The sequence below is a fragment of the Schistocerca nitens genome, chromosome 1, assembly GCF_023898315.1.
Source record: "Schistocerca nitens isolate TAMUIC-IGC-003100 chromosome 1, iqSchNite1.1, whole genome shotgun sequence".
In the NCBI taxonomy this organism is placed as follows: Eukaryota; Metazoa; Arthropoda; class Insecta; order Orthoptera; family Acrididae; genus Schistocerca; species Schistocerca nitens.
This window is the reverse complement of record NC_064614.1, coordinates 933,515,747-933,535,798: the sequence shown is the minus strand read 5'-3', so window position 1 is coordinate 933,535,798 and position 20,052 is coordinate 933,515,747. Positions and strand designations below refer to the sequence as shown.

The following is a 20,052-nucleotide window of genomic DNA, read 5'->3' as shown; positions in this document are numbered from 1 at the left end:
AGAGAGACACTGACTTGCATCACACTGGCAATGCAACGTCCAACCAAGCCGAGCAAGATCCAAATGAAAGCTTGAAGCTTCTTACCGATTTGATGCCAACGACTATTATGTGTTCTACGCCAACAGATGAACTTCCTGGACCTGCCAAGAGGAAAAAGACGGACGAGACAACCTAGAACTCGTCAGCTAGCGAAAACCGACACAAGAAGTCCCGCCCCATCGCCGATGAGGAGGGATTCATTCCAGCCACTCGGACGGCTCCTGCCCGAAAGATTACGAGTGCTGCTCCTATATCAACAAACAACTCTTCCGCGGCTATGGACGCCGAAACAACCGACCAAAGTGACACCTTGGCTACCACGGCCCAGACTTCTACAAAAGCACAGAAACCTCCTCCCATCATCATTGAATTCAAGGAGGCGTATAAGATACTATTGCAAACTATTAAGGGCCTTCTTTGCAACCCTTTTCAATTCAGAACAGCTGGTAAAGACCTCTATAAGCTTCAAACCGTAAATACTACGGATTTTATGAAAGTCACAGAAGAAATCTCAAAAAGGCAATGGGGATTTTATACTTATTCGCCTGACAAGCCCATCAGAAACGTCATTCGAGGGTTTCCCTTCAGTTTCTCGTGTGATGATCTGAAGGAAGAACTGGAAGCCATCGGAATTGTCCCCAGGTCAATTTCCAGAGTGCAATCGCCTAGAACTCATAAAGACACCCCCCTCTTTATGGTAGTGCTCACCAACACACTAAAAATTACTGAAAATGAAGATCATAGCCAACACAGACGTCACAATCGAGGAGCCTCGGGGCAAACGTGGCCCCACCATCTGCTATCGATGCCAAGGCATTGGCCATGTAGCCAGACACTGTGCAGTGCCCTTCAAGTATGTGAAGTGCGGCCAAGAACACACTTCCAAAGATTGCCCTAAGGACAAAGACACTCCTCCCACATGTGTCCGTTGTAACAAAGCTCATCCTGATAGCTTCCTTGGCTGTGAAGTCATTAAAGCCTATAGGACTAGACAAAAGGCAACCACTCACAACAGTCTCACTTATGCTGCTATTGCAGCTGCTAGGAGAAATACAAATGTAGCAACAACCAACACCAACAATGCTTCATCCTCTAAGGCCAATGCCTCCACTGCAGGCATACAGAGAATCAACCTACACCACCATAGGCGTACTCAGTTTACTCCCCATCGCCCAGCTCCACCTCCTCCGACCATTGCTGCACCTCAGCAGCACATAATCAGTGCCGGACCGCCAACAACTCAGGCACAACACAACACCTCTTGCCAAGAGTTTAATCTGACCTCAGTCATGCAAGCCATGACGAAAGCTATCACTGATGCCCTTCAGGCTATCACGGCTACTATCCCGCAACAGATTTCTGCTGCAGTTCAAGTTGCCCTACAGGCCATTCCACAGCCAACCTCCACCACCCAATATGGCAGCTAGATTTGGGCTAACTGTGTGCACATGGAACGCCAATGGAATTCGCAATCAAGTAGGAGATTTCCGTCAATTCCTCCAAGATGAAAGAATTGACGTGTGCCTGGTCACCGAGACACACTTGAAACCCGACATCCAAGTACGAGTCGCCAACTACAGCTGTTTCTGGACGGACCGGCCGACTGCTGGTGGAGGAACAGCAGTATATGTAAGAAACTCCTTGTTGCATCACCAACTGCCACTTCCAACATTAGCCACAGTACAAGCCACACATCAGTTGCAGTCCAGACATCAAGAGGCCGCATACAATTCATTGCAGTGTACAGCCCCCCCCCCCCCCCCCCCCCGTGGCCATCTAGAAGAAGCAGACTTTGAGGTGCTACTGTCACAACAAGGAAATCTTTTTCTTGCTGGTGACCTTAATACCAAAAATACCAACTGGAATAGCCGCATCACTAACATCAGCGGACGTCGTCTCCTGCAAGTTGCTGAAAGAAACCACGCCATCATCGTGGGACCATACGACCCCACTTGGTTTCCGAATAGAGGCCAGAGTGACGTGCTGGATATAGCCATCATTAAGGGATTTCCCAAGGGTGCTACTGCCACTACCAGAAGGGCGCTTACATCTGACCACGAACCTGTCATTTTTTTATGTCGACCTCGTCGGCATCAATAAACCGCCTAGACACTATCTTGATATTCGAGGAATCAGCTGGGAAATGTACCGTCAACTGCTTGAAAGAGACCTCCTGGATGCACCAGACCCAGGGACAGCAGGAGCAGAAGCCAGTCTATTATACCTAACATCTAAAGCACTAGACGCTGCAACAGAAACTACACCTCCGAGACGGCCTATACCACCAAAAACTCACCACTGCCTCCACCTATCATAGCAGCCATCAGGGAAAAAAACCGAGCATTCAGAGAATGGCAGGTAACGCGCAATCCAGCCACAAAGCGCCTAGTAAATCGACTACAACGAGAAATTAAGGCAGAAGTAGAAAAACACAGGAATCAAGTCTGGGCAGATAAGGTTGCACTGCTACAATTACAAGACCAATCGGCCTGGAAGATGACGAAGTCTCTACTAAGAAGCGGACAGAAGTTACCCCCACTACATTTGGGCAACCATATAATCAGCGAACCAGATGCCAAAGCAAATGCTTTGGCAGATGTATTCGCAAAAAACTTCACACCGATGAATGACCTTGCCGACGCCTAGTCAATGAGAGACTTCAAAGATTCCTCGCCAGTCGAGCCGAAGATGACCACATTGAACCGATCACGACAGCAGAAGTTACAAAACAGCTCGAAGAATTAAACGGAGAGAAGGCTGGAGGACCAGACCTTCTAACTAATGAGCTGTTGAAGCAATTACCACCTACTGCAGTACCAATAATAGCGGCCGCGTTCAATGAGATCCTGGCAACTGGCGACTTCCCCCTCACATGGAAACATGCAGAGGTCGTCGCCATACCGAAGGCAGGAAAGGACCCTCGATCACCTGCTAGTTACAGACCAATCAGTCTTTTACCTGCCATATCGAAACTTTTTGAACGTTTATACATAAAGAGACTTCAACAGCATGTGGAAGCAGAACATCTGATACCAGACGTCCAGTTCGGCTTTCGCCGAGGCCTTTCCACCACCCAGCAGCTACTACGCCTAATTGAGGAAGAATTCAGCGCCATGGAAAGGAAAGAATTCTTCGGGGCTGTATTTCTGGATGTTTCTCGTGCCTTTATTGCGTGTGGCACGAGGGACTCCTCTATAAACTCCTAGATATAGGGGTCCCCGTGTCACACGCAACACTTCTGAAGAGTATATAGAAAACCGGACTTTTCATGTCCGCACTCAAGATGGTATATCGTCCACCAGACCAATCAAAGCAGGAGTACCTCAGGGCAGTGTTCTGGGACCACTGTTATACATCTTGTATACATCCGACCTACCATCGACGGCCAGAACACACCTATCCTTATAAGCCGATGATACAGCCATTTACTCCTGAAGTATGAATGCTGCACACCTCCAGGCAAGACTGCAGCAAGCATGTAATAAGCTGAGTGAATGGGCAACGAAATGGCGACTGTCTTTCAACGCCACGAAGACGCAGGCAATAGCAATCTGTAGAAGACCACTTCCACCTAACATCCAGCCCATTGAGATAAGGGGCACCCCAGTTACGTGGTCAACAAAATACTTGGGTGTGACCCTTGATAGGCGATTGACATGGCAACCTCATATAGAAGATATTCGAGAGAAAGCCAGGAGAAGAATGGTAAAGCTCTACCCATTATTAAATCCAGCGTCAACACTACCATCAAGACTGGGGGTGATATTGTACCTCACACTGGTGCGACCAATCTTAGATTACGCCGCTGTCGTGTGGGGCAATGCTGCTCCAACCCACATACAACGGCTACAAAGAATTCAGAATCGTGCTCTGAAAAGAGCACTCCATCTTCCATATCGGTTCCCAACGAATGAGCTTCACCAACTCGCAGGGGTACCCTATTTGAAAGACCGACTTAGAACCAGTGCAAAAACCTTCTATGGAAACACGCAACAGTCAGATAACGAACTTGTACGACAACTTGGACACAGGGTGCACTACCTGGCTTCCACTAGATGGCCCGATGACCCACGTGAATAACGAGACTACGGATCTTGTGTATATATTTTTATACACTTTTAATAATTTTAATTTTTTAACAATTTAATATTTTACAACAGTTTAATATTTTACTTTAATTTAAATTTTTATTTTCTTTATTTTATTCATTTTAACTCAAATTTATTTTATTTTAATTATTTTTTTAACCTTATTTTATTGTATTTATCATCTATTTATTTATTATTATTATTTTATCAAAGGTGAATGAATGAGTGTGAGAATGTGTTAACTGTATATGTACGTGTGAGTACAATGTATATATTGTGTGAATGTGTGAGCGAATGGAAAAAAAAATTACCACACAGCTAACGTATTTTAAATCATTTAAAAGCAGAAAAAAATATGACAACCAAACAGCTATTGTTTTGATGTCAATTTTTATTATTGAAGGCGTAGCCGCATGGCTTGAACTTCTATTTTCAGACCGGGCAATCCTTGATGCCCCAATATATTCTGCAGCGCAGGAGCTCAGTCACCTGTTGCTGGAGTGAAGGCACGCCGCAACATCAGAAAGATGAAGTAAAAGGACAAACGCAACGTGAGGAAGATTCCGCCAAGAGGTCTACTACAAACTCACCCAGGCAGAAGTAGGAAAGGCGTGATCCGTTCACCCTACAACACACCGGAGTGCGATGCTCCGAGCATCTGCGTAGCGTAGCGTAGGAGCTCAGTTCGTCAGTGCACCTGTCGATGGCGACATGTCTGATCGCCGAAATATTGTGCCCGTTGGATACTATGAACCGGCAGTCTACCCATGGACTGTTCGAGCAATTTTATAGCTGTTTATACTCAATAGTAGTTTTGAGGTTTCGTTTCTTCTACGTACGTTTCGTTGTATTGCAGATGACTCATTATAGTCGAAACTGGTTAATTGTAACATATCTGCTGAAAGCAATAAAAATACTCGCATTTCTAAACAAAAGAATGTGTTTAGAATAGATCACGTGCTCTAGTTCGACAGTGTCAGATTTCATCGAGACAGAGAGGAGTGAATATCTGTTATGATAATTTGTGCGCGAAGATTTTCCGTGGACTCAGCGGTCTGCTGGAGAGCGGAGTGTGACTTGGAGCGGTGTTTCCCCACAGGGACTCGCAGGAAGGCGGTGTTCCGGTGCGGGGCGGCGCTCATCAGCAGCTACTACGTCGTGTCGGCGGCGCACTGCGTCACCAACCTGCCGGGCGGGCTCGAGGTGTGAGTAGACTCAGCCGGCAGCGCGGCGCGCTCTTCAGGCTGTCTGTACCCGCAGACGGGGGGACGAAGGAAACGTAGAGCGCGTACTTCCCGTTTCAGACCGCACAACCGTCTTTCGGGTGTGGTAGTTTTCGCTACGAGATCGGACACAGTATACCAAATTGATCACACCATTTACTCACGTGATCATTTATTAAATTTCATCTACAAAACAGACTATAAATGGAAAATGTCTTCACTGGTTTTTCTCATTGTCACTTTAGACGTCGCCTCTGACACATTTTGCAATAATATTTTGTCAATCTTTTCTTTACATTTACAACTTTTCCTTTTGATCGCAATTCATTTATCGCCGTTACTGCTCTCGTCTTCTGCTTCTTCTTTACACGGTGGCCTGTAACGGCGTAGCCTCATTTGAGGAGCTCCATCGAACCAAGTGAGGTGGAACCACCGCATGGGAGAGTTCTTTCAGGGATTATTTTCTTCCTATACAGTTCTCATTGCACCCACAATCAGTTACACGTGTATTGATTCCACTCATATTAATCTTTGCGAAAAATTCCTAGAATCGTGGGCCAATGGCGCACATTTCTTGCAACATTGTAGGCCTACAAAGCGGTCAACTTCTCAGTAGTGTCGACTGCACTTTTGGTGCTATTATAAAATTTTGCGATGAATGGCTTCTGTTCGCTCCAGTGTCAGCATCTATTTAGTTACCCTCATGCAAACTTGATTCCAGGTTCACAAACTTCCACTTTTTAGCAGCATAAAAAACTAGAGTGCAGTCTTTCTTGCGGCCAAAAAGTGAACTATGGACAGCCGTTACTCTACTGGTATCCAGAGGAATCTCACACTTGTGTCTCTTCATCGTCTGAACAAAAGGTAGATTTTTTCCTTCCTAATTCTTCTACCAAGCCAAAACTAGTAACCAGTGAGCTGCTGTCACATTTCATCCTGACTGATAAATAAGTTATCCTTCTTGTTGCAAACCCAACATTTGTTTCCAAATTATTCAGCTGAAATACTTGGAAATCCACAAGAGACATATCTTAATTCCACATTTGTTTTGTACTGGCGAAATCTACAACTTCCACAAGACCCTTCCAGTTTCTCATATACTGTAATATTTTGTCCGAGCGTATAGGATTACTGGCAGTTCTATACAGTCCGCGTCGGCCATTTCCAGTCAGTAGCGAAGCAATGCACAGACCGTCTACCTCCTACTAAATGGATTAATATTATACGGAATACATACATTAGTAACTACTGTACCTAATGCAAAAAGAATCTATGTAAACCACAGCACGCTGCACTACACTGACAGATGACTGATTTTCTTTTCAAACATGGGAATTATACAGCCAACAGGTTGCAAATAGCTATTTGGTACACTGACCCTGGTTTTAACACCTATTAAGAGAATTTTCATCAGAATGAAATTTTGATGAAACGTAAAATTACTTTTCAAGAAACCAGTGGTCAGAATGTAGAGCGGCTATGCTCAAATCAAAAGTAAAACAAAACACTTTCCAGCCATGCCACGTATGCTTAGCTACGAACAACGTCAGACTCAAATCTGGCATATGTGACACGGCTGGAACGTGTTTTATTTTAATTTGGCTTCAGCATAGCTGCTCTAAATTCTGACCACTGCTTTCTCACAGTGTAAATGTACCAGATAGTTATTTGCAACCGGTTGGCTGAATAATTGCTATGTGTGAAGATTATATACGCTTGCTGAGGAACAACCATGTTTAAAACTGTAATTATTTTCGTCATTCTGTAAGGCAGTTGTAACGTTCTCCCTGGAGAGCCCAATTCCCCCCACCACAAGCACTGCTAGCTCTTCAGTTTACGGACAGATTATAGACATTGCTGAGCCAAAACATTATGACCACTGCCCAGCGCGAATCTGTAGCCACATCGTGATATTGTGGTCATCTGACGTGGTGACGAAAATACACTCCTGGAAATGGAAAAAAGAACACATTGACACCGGTGTGTCAGACCCACCATACTTGCTCCGGACACTGCAAGAGGGCTGTACAAGCAATGATCACACGCACGGCACAGCGGACACACCAGGAACCGCGGTGTTGGCCGTCGAATGGCGCTAGCTGCGCAGCATTTGTGCACCGCCGCCGTCAGTGTCAGCCAGTTTGCCGTGGCATACGGAGCTCCATCGCAGTCTTTAACACTGGTAGCATGCCGCGACAGCGTGGACGTGAACCGTATTTGCAGTTGACGGACTTTGAGCGAGGGCGTATAGTGGGCATGCGGGAGGCCGGGTGGACGTACCGCCGAATTGCTCAACACGTGGGGCGTGAGGTCTCCACAGTACATCGATGTTGTCGCCAGTGGTCGGCGGAAGGTGCACGTGCCCGTCGACCTGGGACCGGACCGCAGCGACGCACGGATGCACGCCAAGACCGTAGAATCCTACGCAGTGCCGTAGGGGACCGCACCGCCACTTCCCAGCAAATTAGGGACACTGTTGCTCCTGGGGTATCGGCGAGGACCATTCGCAACCGTCTCCATGAAGCTGGGCTACGGTCCCGCACACCGTTAGGCCGTCTTCCGCTCACGCCCCAACATCGTGCAGCCCGCCTCCAGTGGTGTCGCGACAGGCGTGAATGGAGGGACGAATGGAGACGTGTCGTCTTCAGCGATGAGAGTCGCTTCTGCCTTGGTGCCAATGATGGTCGTATGCGTGTTTGACGCCGTGCAGGTGAGCGCCACAATCAGGACTGCATACGACCGAGGCACACAGGGCCAACACCCGGCATCATGGTGTGGGGAGCGATCTCCTACACTGGCCGTACACCACTGGTGATCGTCGAGGGGACACTGAATAGTGCACGGTACATCCAAACCGTCATCGAACCCATTGTTCTACCATTCCTAGACCGGCAAGGGAACTTGCTGTTCCAACAGGACAATGCACGTCCGCATGTATCCCGTGCCACCCAACGTGCTCTAGAAGGTGTAAGTCAACTACCCTGGCCAGCAAGATCTCCGGATCTGTCCCCCATTGAGCATGTTTGGGACTGGATGAAGCGTCGTCTCACGCGGTCTGCACGTCCAGCACGAACGCTGGTCCAACTGAGGCGCCAGGTGGAAATGGCATGGCAAGCCGTTCCACAGGACTACATCCAGCATCTCTACGATCGTCTCCATGGGAGAATAGCAGCCTGCATTGCTGCGAAAGGTGGATATAGACTGTACTAGTGCCGACATTGTGCATGCTCTGTTGCCTGTGTCTATGTGCCTGTGGTTCTGTCAGTGTGATCATGTGATGTATCTGACCCCAGGAATGTGTCAATAAAGTTTCCCCTTCCTGGGACAATGAATTCACGGTGTTCTTATTTCAATTTCCAGGAGTGTATATAAACGGAGCAGAGATGGATGGGGAATGCTTCTACCGACGACAAGAACCTCAATTGGGGAAATCCACAGACGTATTCGAGTTTGACAAAGGGCAAATTGTTATGCTCAGAGCGTGGGCACGATCGCCTTGTGAAAGGGAAGCTGCTCGGTCTTTCGCGTGCAGTTGTGATCATGTATTGAAAGTGGTTGTAGGACGCTGAAACGACGAGTAGGCGGCAAGTTATCTGACATCCAGCCCTCATCACAGAATACGGACGTCGGAAGCTTGTCTGCTCTGTAAAGCGAGATAGGTGGCAGTGTATGGCACATCCAACGAGAGAGTGCAATGCTTACGCAGGCAAAAATGTTCAAAAACACACTATTCGAAAACAAATACGTGAACACTGACAGTTGCTGGTAGGCTCATCTGTGCCGACCGACCGCCGTGTCATCCTCTGCTAATGGCGCCACTGGATGCAGTGGCACATCGGTCTCCTGGCCGTTGTCAAGTTTAGTGACCTGGAGCCGTTACTGAGCGGTGAAGTAGCTCCTCATTTGCTATGACATAATGCACCCCATTACAGTCCTCCCATGACGAGAAAGTTCCTATTAATACCGAGAATCGAAGCCGGATGCTCTTTGTGGTGGTCAGCTGCGATCACAGCTCGGCTTCGGAGGCAGACGGAACACATTGTTCAGCTCTCATCATTCAAGACGGGGCTCCATGGCAGAGAATCCCTCCGTGTTTCCACGTTGACCCGACAGCATCGTCAGTTACGACTGCAGCGGTCACTGGATCATCAGGACAGAACCGTGAGTCAATGGAACTGTGTCGCGTGATACGGAAGAATCAAGTTCTGTGTTATACCAACGACCGTGTCTGGAAGAACCATCACCCAGGTGAACAGCTGCTCAAAACATGAACTGCCACTCAGTCAAAGGCCGGTGGACGCATTGATACACATATAGGAAACATTCACCGGGGCTTCCATGAGCCGATTAGTATAATCGAAAGCACCATTATAGCTGTGGACTATGTGAATTTTATTGCCCTTCGCCAGCATACCTTCACGTTTGATGACTTCCCCGAAGGCGATGGAATCTTCCATGAGGTTAAATGACCGTGTCACAAGACCAGAAACGTGCTGCAGTGGTTTGAGGAGCACGATAGTGAACTCGGGTTGATGAATTGGCCACCGATTTTGGCTGATGTGGAATCCGATGAACACTTAATGGATGCTGTCGGTCGCAAGCTCAGCGCGCAAAACCATCAGCCCGTAATTTACGGGAACAGTGTTACCATAACAAAGACATACTGGTGCCACAAGACTCCAGAAACCTACCACGGACTTGTCGAATATACTGGGTGATCAAAAAGTCAGTATACATCTGAAAACTTAATAAACCACGGAAAAATGTAGATAGTGAGGTAAAAATTGACACACATGCTTGGAATGACACGGGGTTTTATTAGAACAAAAAAAAAAAAAAAAAAAACCATATTGCTAGACGCGTGAAAGATCTCTTGCGCGCGTCGTTTGGTGATGATCGTGTGCTCAGCCGCCACTTTCGTCATGCTTGGCCTACCAGGTCCTCAAACCTCAGTCCGTGCGATTATTGGCTTTGGGGTTACCTGAAGTCGCAAGTGTATCGTGATCGACCGACATCTCTAGGGATGCTGAAAGACAACATCCGACGCAATTGCCTCACCATAACTCCGGACATGCTTTGCAGTGCTGTTCACAATATTATTCCTCGACTACAGCTATTGTTGAGGAATGATGGTGGACATATTGAGCATTTCCTGTAAAGAATATCATCTTTGATTTGTCTTACTAATTGTTGCAATTCTGATCAGATGAGGCGCCATCTGTCGGACATTGTTTGAACTTTTGTATTTGTTTGGTTCTAATAAAACCCCATCTTATTCCAAGCATGTGTGTCAATTTGTACCTCTCTATCTACATTATTCCGTGATTTATTTAGTTTTCAAATTTATACTGACTTTTTGGTCACCCTGTATGTCACCCAGAATCGAAGCTGTATAGCGCTCCAGAGATGGTTCAAAGGGAAGTGAAGCAGGTGATCATAATGTTTTGGATCATCAGTGTAGATATGTCTCCTGTGTCCTCCGCAGTCGTGGTGCAGGTAGTTGCTAATGGTGATCTCGCTGCGTGCTCTACCTTGCCTGCTTGTGCGCCCGCCTGGTGTGTTTTCCTGCTACAGGCCGCCACTAATGACCTGGACGTTAATCTCTAACCTTCCTTCCTTTGTTCCTTGTGCTGCAGGGGCCTGATCCGGCTGGGAGAACACAACACGCGCACCGACCCCGACTGCGAGGACGGCGTGTGCGCCGAACCCGTGCAGGACTTCCGGCCGTCCGAGGTGCTGATGCACGCCGAGTACGACCAGTCACCCTTCAAGCACGACATCTCCCTCATACGCCTCGACAGGGCCGTCACGTTCCACGGTGAGTGGCCAGGCCCGGCACATGGCCTCCCCTTTCCTACATTTCGGTCACGCGTCACTAGCTCTCGCCTTGGACGTTTCTTATTCCCAGCGTCCTGTTTCCTCATTTCTGAGAATTACTTCTGCGCCCAGTCCCCTGTAATGGCCGACGCTCGACTTCGCTGGGCTGACGCCGCCTGACTGCGATATAGCAAGAACGCGACAACGAACTCAGGTTCACCTGCTGGGGCATCGGTTGTTGACTATGCTAGAGGTCACTGAATGTAGTGAATTTACGATGAAATGAATTAACTCTGTCACTGGTCACAATTGGGCACTGAAATGAATTGAATGGCGACAAGTGAAAATTTGTGCCTGACCGAGATTCGGAGCCGATTTTTCCCACTTTAGGCAGGCGGTCGTCCATCCGAGCACGGTCTTTCCCTTTCGATCTAGATTCTCAAATTGTCGCACACTACTTATGTAGACGCCCTGTCCACCATAATTATTGCTCACCCCATCATGCTGGATTCCCACCAGAGTTCAGAGAGTGCATCCGCACTGAAATTATGTTAAGGGCCACCAAGCCACATATATAAAATACACTGGTGCCCAAAATTAAAGCAACAAACAGTTATTTTCACTTCCTTTGTCTAATCAACGATATATTGATTCAAACTGTAAACATACATCCGTACGATCGTGTTCTGCACGGAAGTTGGCATTCCAGACAACCAACGATGACGTCAGACAGGCGGTGCAGTATGGCACAGAGAAGACGCCTATCTCTGCGGCGGAGAGCCATAGGAAGAATGGAAGCAGGACAGTCGCTGACTAATGTGGCCCGATGGATACATGTGAATTGTTCTATTGTTTCTCGGATATGGCGACAGTTTATAGAGACCAAAACTGTATCCCGAAGACCAGGACAGAGCCGACCGCATGTGACATCGGAAACATGGGACCGTTATTTGGATGTAAGGGCGCGATGGTACCGCGCAACTGGCATCTGACCTCGCAGGGTCCACTGGACGTGTTGTATCGAGGCAACTGGTGTACGGCTTCGGCCGAGTGGTCTTTATTGTCGAAGAAATGCTATGTGTAACTGATGCGTCTTCACAGAAGGGAGCGTCTAGACTGGAGTCGTTGACATGGCACCTGGATGATCGAACTGTGGGTTAATGATCTTTCCACAGATGAGTCCCGATTTGGTCTGGAGAGAGATTGCTGACGGACTCGCATTTGGCGGGGATGTGGAATACGATTTCGAGATACAGACATTGTGGAAAGAGATCGATATCGAGAAGAATGCCTAATAGCGTGGGCAGGAATTATTTTGACAACTGTAACATCTCTTCATGAAACTGTACAGATGAATCGGCAAGGTTTAACTGCTGTCAGGTACTGTGGCGAGATTTTGCGACCTCATGTGCGGTTGTTGCGAGGTGCTGCGGGTTCACATTTAGTACTTACTGACGATAATGCTCGACCTCATAGAGCATGCTCTCCCGATTGAGTCGCAAAGAGAATGTACTAGGGAAACAGATTGCATCACGTCAGCATCCACCAACCACTCTCCAAGACCTATGAGCAGCTCGGCAAGAAGAATGGGCGTTATTGCCTCAACATGAGATTGTGACATCACTCATGGCATGCCGCGACATTCTCAGGCTTGTATTGCTGCCAGGGGTGGTCGCTCCCCATATTGAGCACATTAATCAGTTGTCAGAAAGTTTGTGCAAATCCGTCAAGTTGGAAAGAAGGAAGAACATTTTTGGTCTACCATTGTGCATCCTCCAGTTGTTAACATTTTTTATTCTTTACATTGTCACTACTTTACTATTACCTGCTTTTACTGTTTTGGGAAAAAATAAACGCAGCCTTGCAAAATTTCCGTTGGCTCTTTAATTTTGAACACCAGTGTACATATGGTTTGACAGCCGTTAAGGTCTTATTAATGTGGGGGCACTTTGTCTCCTGTACTGTGGTGGAAACCCAACGAGATGCACCGAGCGAGGTAGTGCAGTGGGTAGCACACTGTACTCGCATTCCAGAGGACTCCGGTTCAAACGAAGGCGTGCCATCCTGTTTCAGGTTTCCCGTGATTTCCCTAAATCGCTTCAGGCAAATGCCGGGAAAGTCCCTTTGAAAGGGCATGGCTGACTTCCTTCCCCCATCCTTCCCTAACCCGATGAGACCGATGACCTCGCTGGTTGGACCGTGATGCGAGGAGCAATAAATATGGTGGATATATAAATAGTGTGCGACAGTATTGGAATTGGGGTCGGAAGGAAAGCATGCTCAGTTTGCCGAAGCGGTTGAGGCCAACGCTCGTGCAAATTGGGGAATCGGGGTTCGAGCCCCAGTCCAGCACAAATTTTCAGTTTTAGCCACTGAATTCATTTTAGTCCCCAGTTGCGACTGTTGTCAGAATTTATTTCATTTAGTAATGTATGAATTGCTGTAGGATCGAGAATGCTGTCTATTCTTTTTGGCATGTCCAGAAGAACAGACACGACACGTATATAAAAGTAGCGGATTCAATAAGGATATTAATTTAACTCTGGTTTGTTCATTTGGTAAAAAGGTGAACCTGCCATCAGTCTGAAGATTGGTTTGAACACCGTAGCGCTTTACTACACACGATATAACATTGCCTTCGAACTCTGAACTCGGCTATCCAGTCAGTTACAGGGTGACCTGTAGTTTAAAGTGGATTTCCAACCACTGTGCAGCTCGGCATTTGTACATCAACAAACATTTCCAGTGATGAAAGAAGTGATAAGTGACAGGTAAAAGTCCTAGGACTGAACAGGGATTGAACCCACAACGCCTGAATTCATACACTGTGACTTCGCCAAACAGCGACCAAGTCACTGCCTCAAGTGGTAAATGGTGATTAAGTGTAGTGATTACTTCGCTGAGCTACACTCAGACGCCAGTTTATGTAGAAGCCACTTATGCAGATCCTTTGATGGAAAAACAATTAAGTTTATTTATTTATTCTCCGTCCATTGAACCAAGTACTGTCGAAATTCATAAATATTTAAGTGATCTCTCGCTCAAGCACATAAGAACTTACATAAATAAAATCACTATAGAACTGTGAGTGGAATAAACCCCAAAAAACTAATGAAGTAGGCCATACCAAAACATATAAGCTTTAAATAAAATCAGATTTATTAAAATAAGTGGATGGTGTCCTTACTAATTGAAGCGCTGTAAACGAAGGCCAAAAGTGGAACTAAGCCTCATTAAATGTGCAAACTGGACAAACAGCTCCTTAAACTGAGTGGATCATGACAAATACACACAAAATTGCAGCTATGTGTGGCTCTTGTAAAAGTTCAAGTCTCTGACACCTTCTCTACAACCAATCACTTGAAACTGCTAGACAGACTAAGTTCAAAGTTCCTCTCGTATAAATTGAGTATCCCAAATGTCGCCGAAGTGGCAATAAGCACAACAAAATGTTGAAATACTTCACTTATTCGCCCTGGTTACTGAAAATCTGCACCGCCTACTGATACAAATTTCTCCTGAACTGACGACCAAACACGTTAAGACCATAAGCACAGAGCTTCCATACCCTTTATCCTCTCTAGCTCCACCCACTCTTCCAGTTACATCAGCAATTTCATAAAATGGAACACCATTCAAATTTTTAAAAAATATGGTTCAGTTACTGAGTGGAATACATCTCTTTGTTGGTCCTTTTGAAAACTTGGAAAACAATATATGGGAAAAACTACACGAATAATTAATTAAATCACAAATCTTACGAAATTACACAGTATGGAAAAACAGGTTCCTATGGTGATGCTACCATATTTTACAGTAAAGGCACCCATTTCAAATTACCTGCATCTTTATTAATCGTCAGACTAATTATTACTCATATTATCACTTAATAAAACATAGAACTACACACATGGGTTTGACAAAAATATGGAAACACCGTGAGAAATGCATGCTTGAACATTGATGCTGCTGCTAGGCAAGTCTGCAGGTAGCGCTGTTGTATTTGGCCACGAACGACTCCTGTGCAATGTCCTCAACACGTTATAGACGTTGGTCACGGCCAGAAGAGTGTTCTCTGTAGTTATGAGTTCATTATCTAGGACCTAAGTAAATTCTAACGTGGGCCAGTAGTTAGTGCTCGTATCGTAAGTGTTTCCGTTGCCAGAGTAGCCAATGCAGTTGGTGTTTCAAGAGGCACAGTATCGAAGATTTACACCGCGTACAGGGAAAACGAAAGAATTTCATCAGCTAAGTCACAACGGAACGGAAATGTGTTTAGACCGATCGTGACAGACGGTCATTGAAGAAGACTGTGACGGAAAATAAGAGGACGACAGGTGCGAACGTCGCAGCAGAACTGAATGTCGCACTCGCGAACGCTGTCAGAACCAAAACAACATGAAGGGACTTCATAAGCTGGGAAGTGCAGGGCGAGCTGCAATTCCAAAACCACGCATTATCCATACAAATGCCCATAACAGGAAAAGGTTACGCTGCAGCTATAAAACCTGGACTATGAAGCAATGGAAGAGAGTCATTTAGTCAGATGAGTCTAGCTGCACACTGTATCCAACTTCTGAGCGAGTTTATGTCCCAAGACCGAAATATGGAGGTGGTTCGGTGATGTTATGGTCAGCCATATAGTGGCATTCCATGAGTCCCATGGTTGCTCTCTAAGGCCGCATTAACGCCAAGGATTATGTGACCACTTTGGCTGATCAGCGCCATCCCTTGGTACAATGTTTTTTCTCCAATGGTCATGCTTAGTTCTGTCACGTCAGGGTCACTGTTCGTACAGCTTGCATTGTTCAGGACTGGTTTTGTGAGAGAGAGAGGATGAACTGTCACATCTCCCTGACCAGCACAGTCCAGATCTCAACATTATTGAGCTTTTGTGATTTACGTGGGAGAGAACGGTGCGTAATCGCTGTCTGCCTCTATCGTTGTTGCCTGAACTTGCAATTATTTTGGAGGTGGAATGGTATAAGACTGCTTTGAAAACAATTCAGGAGCTATATTTATCCAATTATCCAGTTATAAATGACTGGATACTGTTTTGAATGCCAGTTGTTTTCTTACACCGTATTGTGTATGTTAATGTGATGTTTTTGGTTTTTTCATATTTTTGTCCACAGCATCCAAGCCAGAACTGGGGATACCTCAGTCAGGGCACTGAGAAAAAAGCTGTATGTAGTTATTAATTTTTATTTGTTTGCTGGGACTATTTATTTGCACAAACATCTTGAGTTAGTGGCAAAAGTCAGCAGGTTCTGGTTTAGTTTTTCAAAAGAACACTCGTGAGCGAGTTTCATTCACTCACTCGTTTTCTTTAAGAAATTTACCCAGAACCTGCTGATGTTTGCTACTATCGTTTAAATTTCAGGTCTAACTCACTTACTTTCATTAAAAAAGCTTGAATATAAGAAAATAATGAAAAACAGTTTTTATATGTTTTATTTCTTACTCAAAATATTTCTGATTCTTTCTACTTGAGCAGCCCTAAGATTGATATGAATTGTTGACTTTTTATGTTTTTAAAAAGTAAGATTTTTAAAAACTAAGGTCCAAATCATGACATTCTTTATCATTATTCTTAAGTTTCTTCATTCCTTTGTATCTCAATGTAACATTATTGTCTTCTAATAATTAAATATTACTAAATATTTTTAAATATCTATTAGACAAAATAATTTTAAATTCCTTATCCAATTCCAAACATATTTTTTCTCCATATCCAGTAGGTAAATATTCACAACTGGTAATACTATACAAAACCTATTACTTGTAACTTACTAATCTTTCTAAACAAATTAGTATTGGTAATGTTGTTGAGCTTTCTTAAAATATTTCCATTTGTATAGAAAAAATTTTATTAAATTTTTTACAATGTGTAATGTCCATATGGTAATGTATCTACTTTTCTTTCCAAAACATGTCTTTTGTCATCATGAGGGCTGAATGCTTAATTGTTTGCCTCAACTGTGTAGATTTCATATTTTTCACTTTGAATCACCTTCATTGTTCTGCATTGTTCCCTATTGTTGAATAAACAATTTTTATAGTCTCCTAAACTTATTCTAATTTTAACATCACATTTCTCAACACCTTTAGAGTTTCTCTCTATTTTATCACCATATTTATAACCACATATTTTTGATCTCAAACCACAGAATTCTTCCTTACTTTTCCATTACATTTGTCTTTAATTTTTCCTAAATTTTTCTTGTTTGTTTGTGGAATACTGTAAATATTATCTGCTGAATAATCACTCATACAAAAATAATCAATCATTGCATTCAAGTCTTCATAGAAAACGTTAGTTTGTGTATTGTACATATAACTGTCCTTATCTTAATAACACAACTCAACATTTTCTTCATGTTTTGGTTTCACTATTTTATAGTGAAAATCATACACCAGTTCCTTTGACATATCAAGTCTACTCAAACAATGTAGATTAAACGTGATTAAATGTTATTACATGTAATTTTGGTTTTATTCACATGAATAGCAACAAGATTTTCATTGAATACAGTTCTTCCCTTAAAGTACAGTTTTCTTACAAGTTTTTCACATTCTTCTCCATCTGACATTAATTTTATATTCATTCTGTTTTTTATTTTTTTCTATTATCTTACCAAGTACTGAATTAGTCATTAGCTTGTACAAATCTTTTTCAAAATCATTTTTTGCTTTAGTTTTCATTTCATTATTGAAATCTATGTATTTTTTAACCATTCTGATTGATTAAATTTTAAAACTCTATGTGTTTTTGCTAATTTCATTCCTAAGGATAGGTACTGTTCAAGATTTCTATAGTGAATAACACAATTATTTTTGTTTTCCAGAGTACTTCACAATTTGCTTTCTTCACTTTAGGTACAATTTTATTTTCAGGAGCAAGGGGTAAATCTTTATGTACATCACGAAATTCTTTTGGATATTCTAGATCTACTTCAAATATGTATTCATATGAAGGTTTATCTGAAATTTCACATACTTTTGTACAGCCAAAAGAACTTGTGTTATCCCATTCACAACCACCATATGGTAAATATTGACTCATTGTGTAACCAAATAAATTGTCTGTGTATAAATATGCTAAAAAATTCGAAATCTTTTTAACATCATACTCTTTGCATATTTATTATTTACTAATTGCATATCTTTTACAACATTGAGATATTCCTCCTCTTATTCCCTTTTCAACCATTAAAATCATACCATAATCACATAATAAATCAAGTTGTTCTTTAGTCATTTTTATCATTGCACCCACAATAAATCAGGTGCAGTAAAACACCAAGATGGATCTAAATCAAAACATTTATGCAACTTTTTCTAAAATTTTTAGACACATCAGGCAATAACAATACATCAATTTTAAGATTCAGATTGTGATATTTGCTAGTATTTTTGATATTAAATTTTTCCAAAACTGTTTTTGCATGTGTATAATATTCATCATTTGTTTCATAGTCATTCAGTTTAGTGTTAAGTTCTTTCTTTGCTTGTAATTGTGTCTCTTTAAATATCTTCCAAGAATCCACGTAATCATATTGCTAAACATCTTTTCTGATCACTAAATTGAATAATTCTTCTGGGTAAAACTTTCTAATGATTTCCATTTGACCTCTCTTCAGATTTGATAAAAGTGTGTCATGTGAAGAAGCCATAAATTTAAATGTATCGATAAATCTCATCTTGAAATTTTCTGTCTTCTTACTGAATCTGTGGTATCTATCTTCATTATTTCCTGTTGGCAGAGGTTCGAGTCCTCCCTCTGGCATGGGTGTGTGTGTGTTGTTCTTAGTGTAAGTTAGTTTAAGTAGTGTGTAAGACTAGGGACTGATGACCTCAGCAGTTCGGTCCCTTAGAAATTCACACACAGTTGAACATTTGAACATCTTCATTATTAGGTATTAACTCTATCACTTTTTTATTATAACCAAGTTCTTTTGCCAATGGATGTGAATAATATCCTGAGAGATTTTTTTGCTTTTGGATCAGGAGTCTTCTGACTGGTTTGATGTGGCCCATCACGAATTTCTCTCCTGTGCCAACCTCTTCATCCAGAGTAGCACTTGCAACCTATGTCCTCAATTATTTGCTGAATGTATTCCAATGTCTGTCTTCCTCTACAGTTTTTACCCTCTACAACTCCCTCCAGTACCTTTGAAGTCATTCCCTCATGTCTTAACCGATGTTCTATGATCCTGTCCCTTCTCCCTCTCAGTATTTTCTGCATGTTCCCTCTGATTCTGTACAGAATCTCCTCGTTCCTTACCTTGTCAGTCCACCTAATTTACAACATTCGTCTGTAGCACCACATCTCAAATTCTTCGATGCTCTTCTGTTCCAGTTTGCCCACAGTCCATGTTTCACTACCATACAATGCTGTACTCGAGACGTATATTCTCAGAAGATTCTTCTGTAAATTAAGCACTATGTTTGAGAGTAGTAGACTTCTCTTGGCCAGAAATGCCCTTTTTGCCATTGCTGGTCTGCGGTAGGCATGCCAGATTAGCCGAGGATGCTTAGGGGCTTCTTCCTGAACTTGGGCAAGCGCCGACCCTGGATCGAATCCACCTGGTGGATTAACGACGAGGGCTGGCTAGGTTGGATGTGTTTTTAGGCGGTTTTCCACATCCCACTTGGTGAATTCTGGGTTGGTCCCCATGTCCCGCCTCAGTTACATGACTTGCAGACATTTTAAAACAACTGCACTCTTTCATGGCTTACACTAGATGCAGACAGTTGAGGTACACTAATTCTGTCCCGAGGGGTACAGGGTGGCGACAGGAAGGGCATCCAGCCACACTCCAACACTAGCATCGCCAAATCCATAGTAATAAGGCCGACCCCGCTTTGAAGTGAGACAAAG

At 43.8% G+C, this 20,052-nt stretch overlaps 1 protein-coding gene across 1 annotated transcript in view; it reads left to right on the top strand.

Moving 5' to 3' along the window:
* The window catches only part of LOC126213120 (spaetzle-processing enzyme-like), an 83,046-nt gene that overhangs the window by 29,940 nt on the left and 33,054 nt on the right, over window positions 1-20,052 (top strand). Inside the window, exons 3-4 of the mRNA XM_049940765.1 lie at window positions 5,238-5,333; window positions 10,988-11,169. Of these exons, the coding sequence (XP_049796722.1) occupies window positions 5,238-5,333; window positions 10,988-11,169 (278 nt within the window). The remainder of the gene's footprint in view (window positions 1-5,237; window positions 5,334-10,987; window positions 11,170-20,052) is intronic.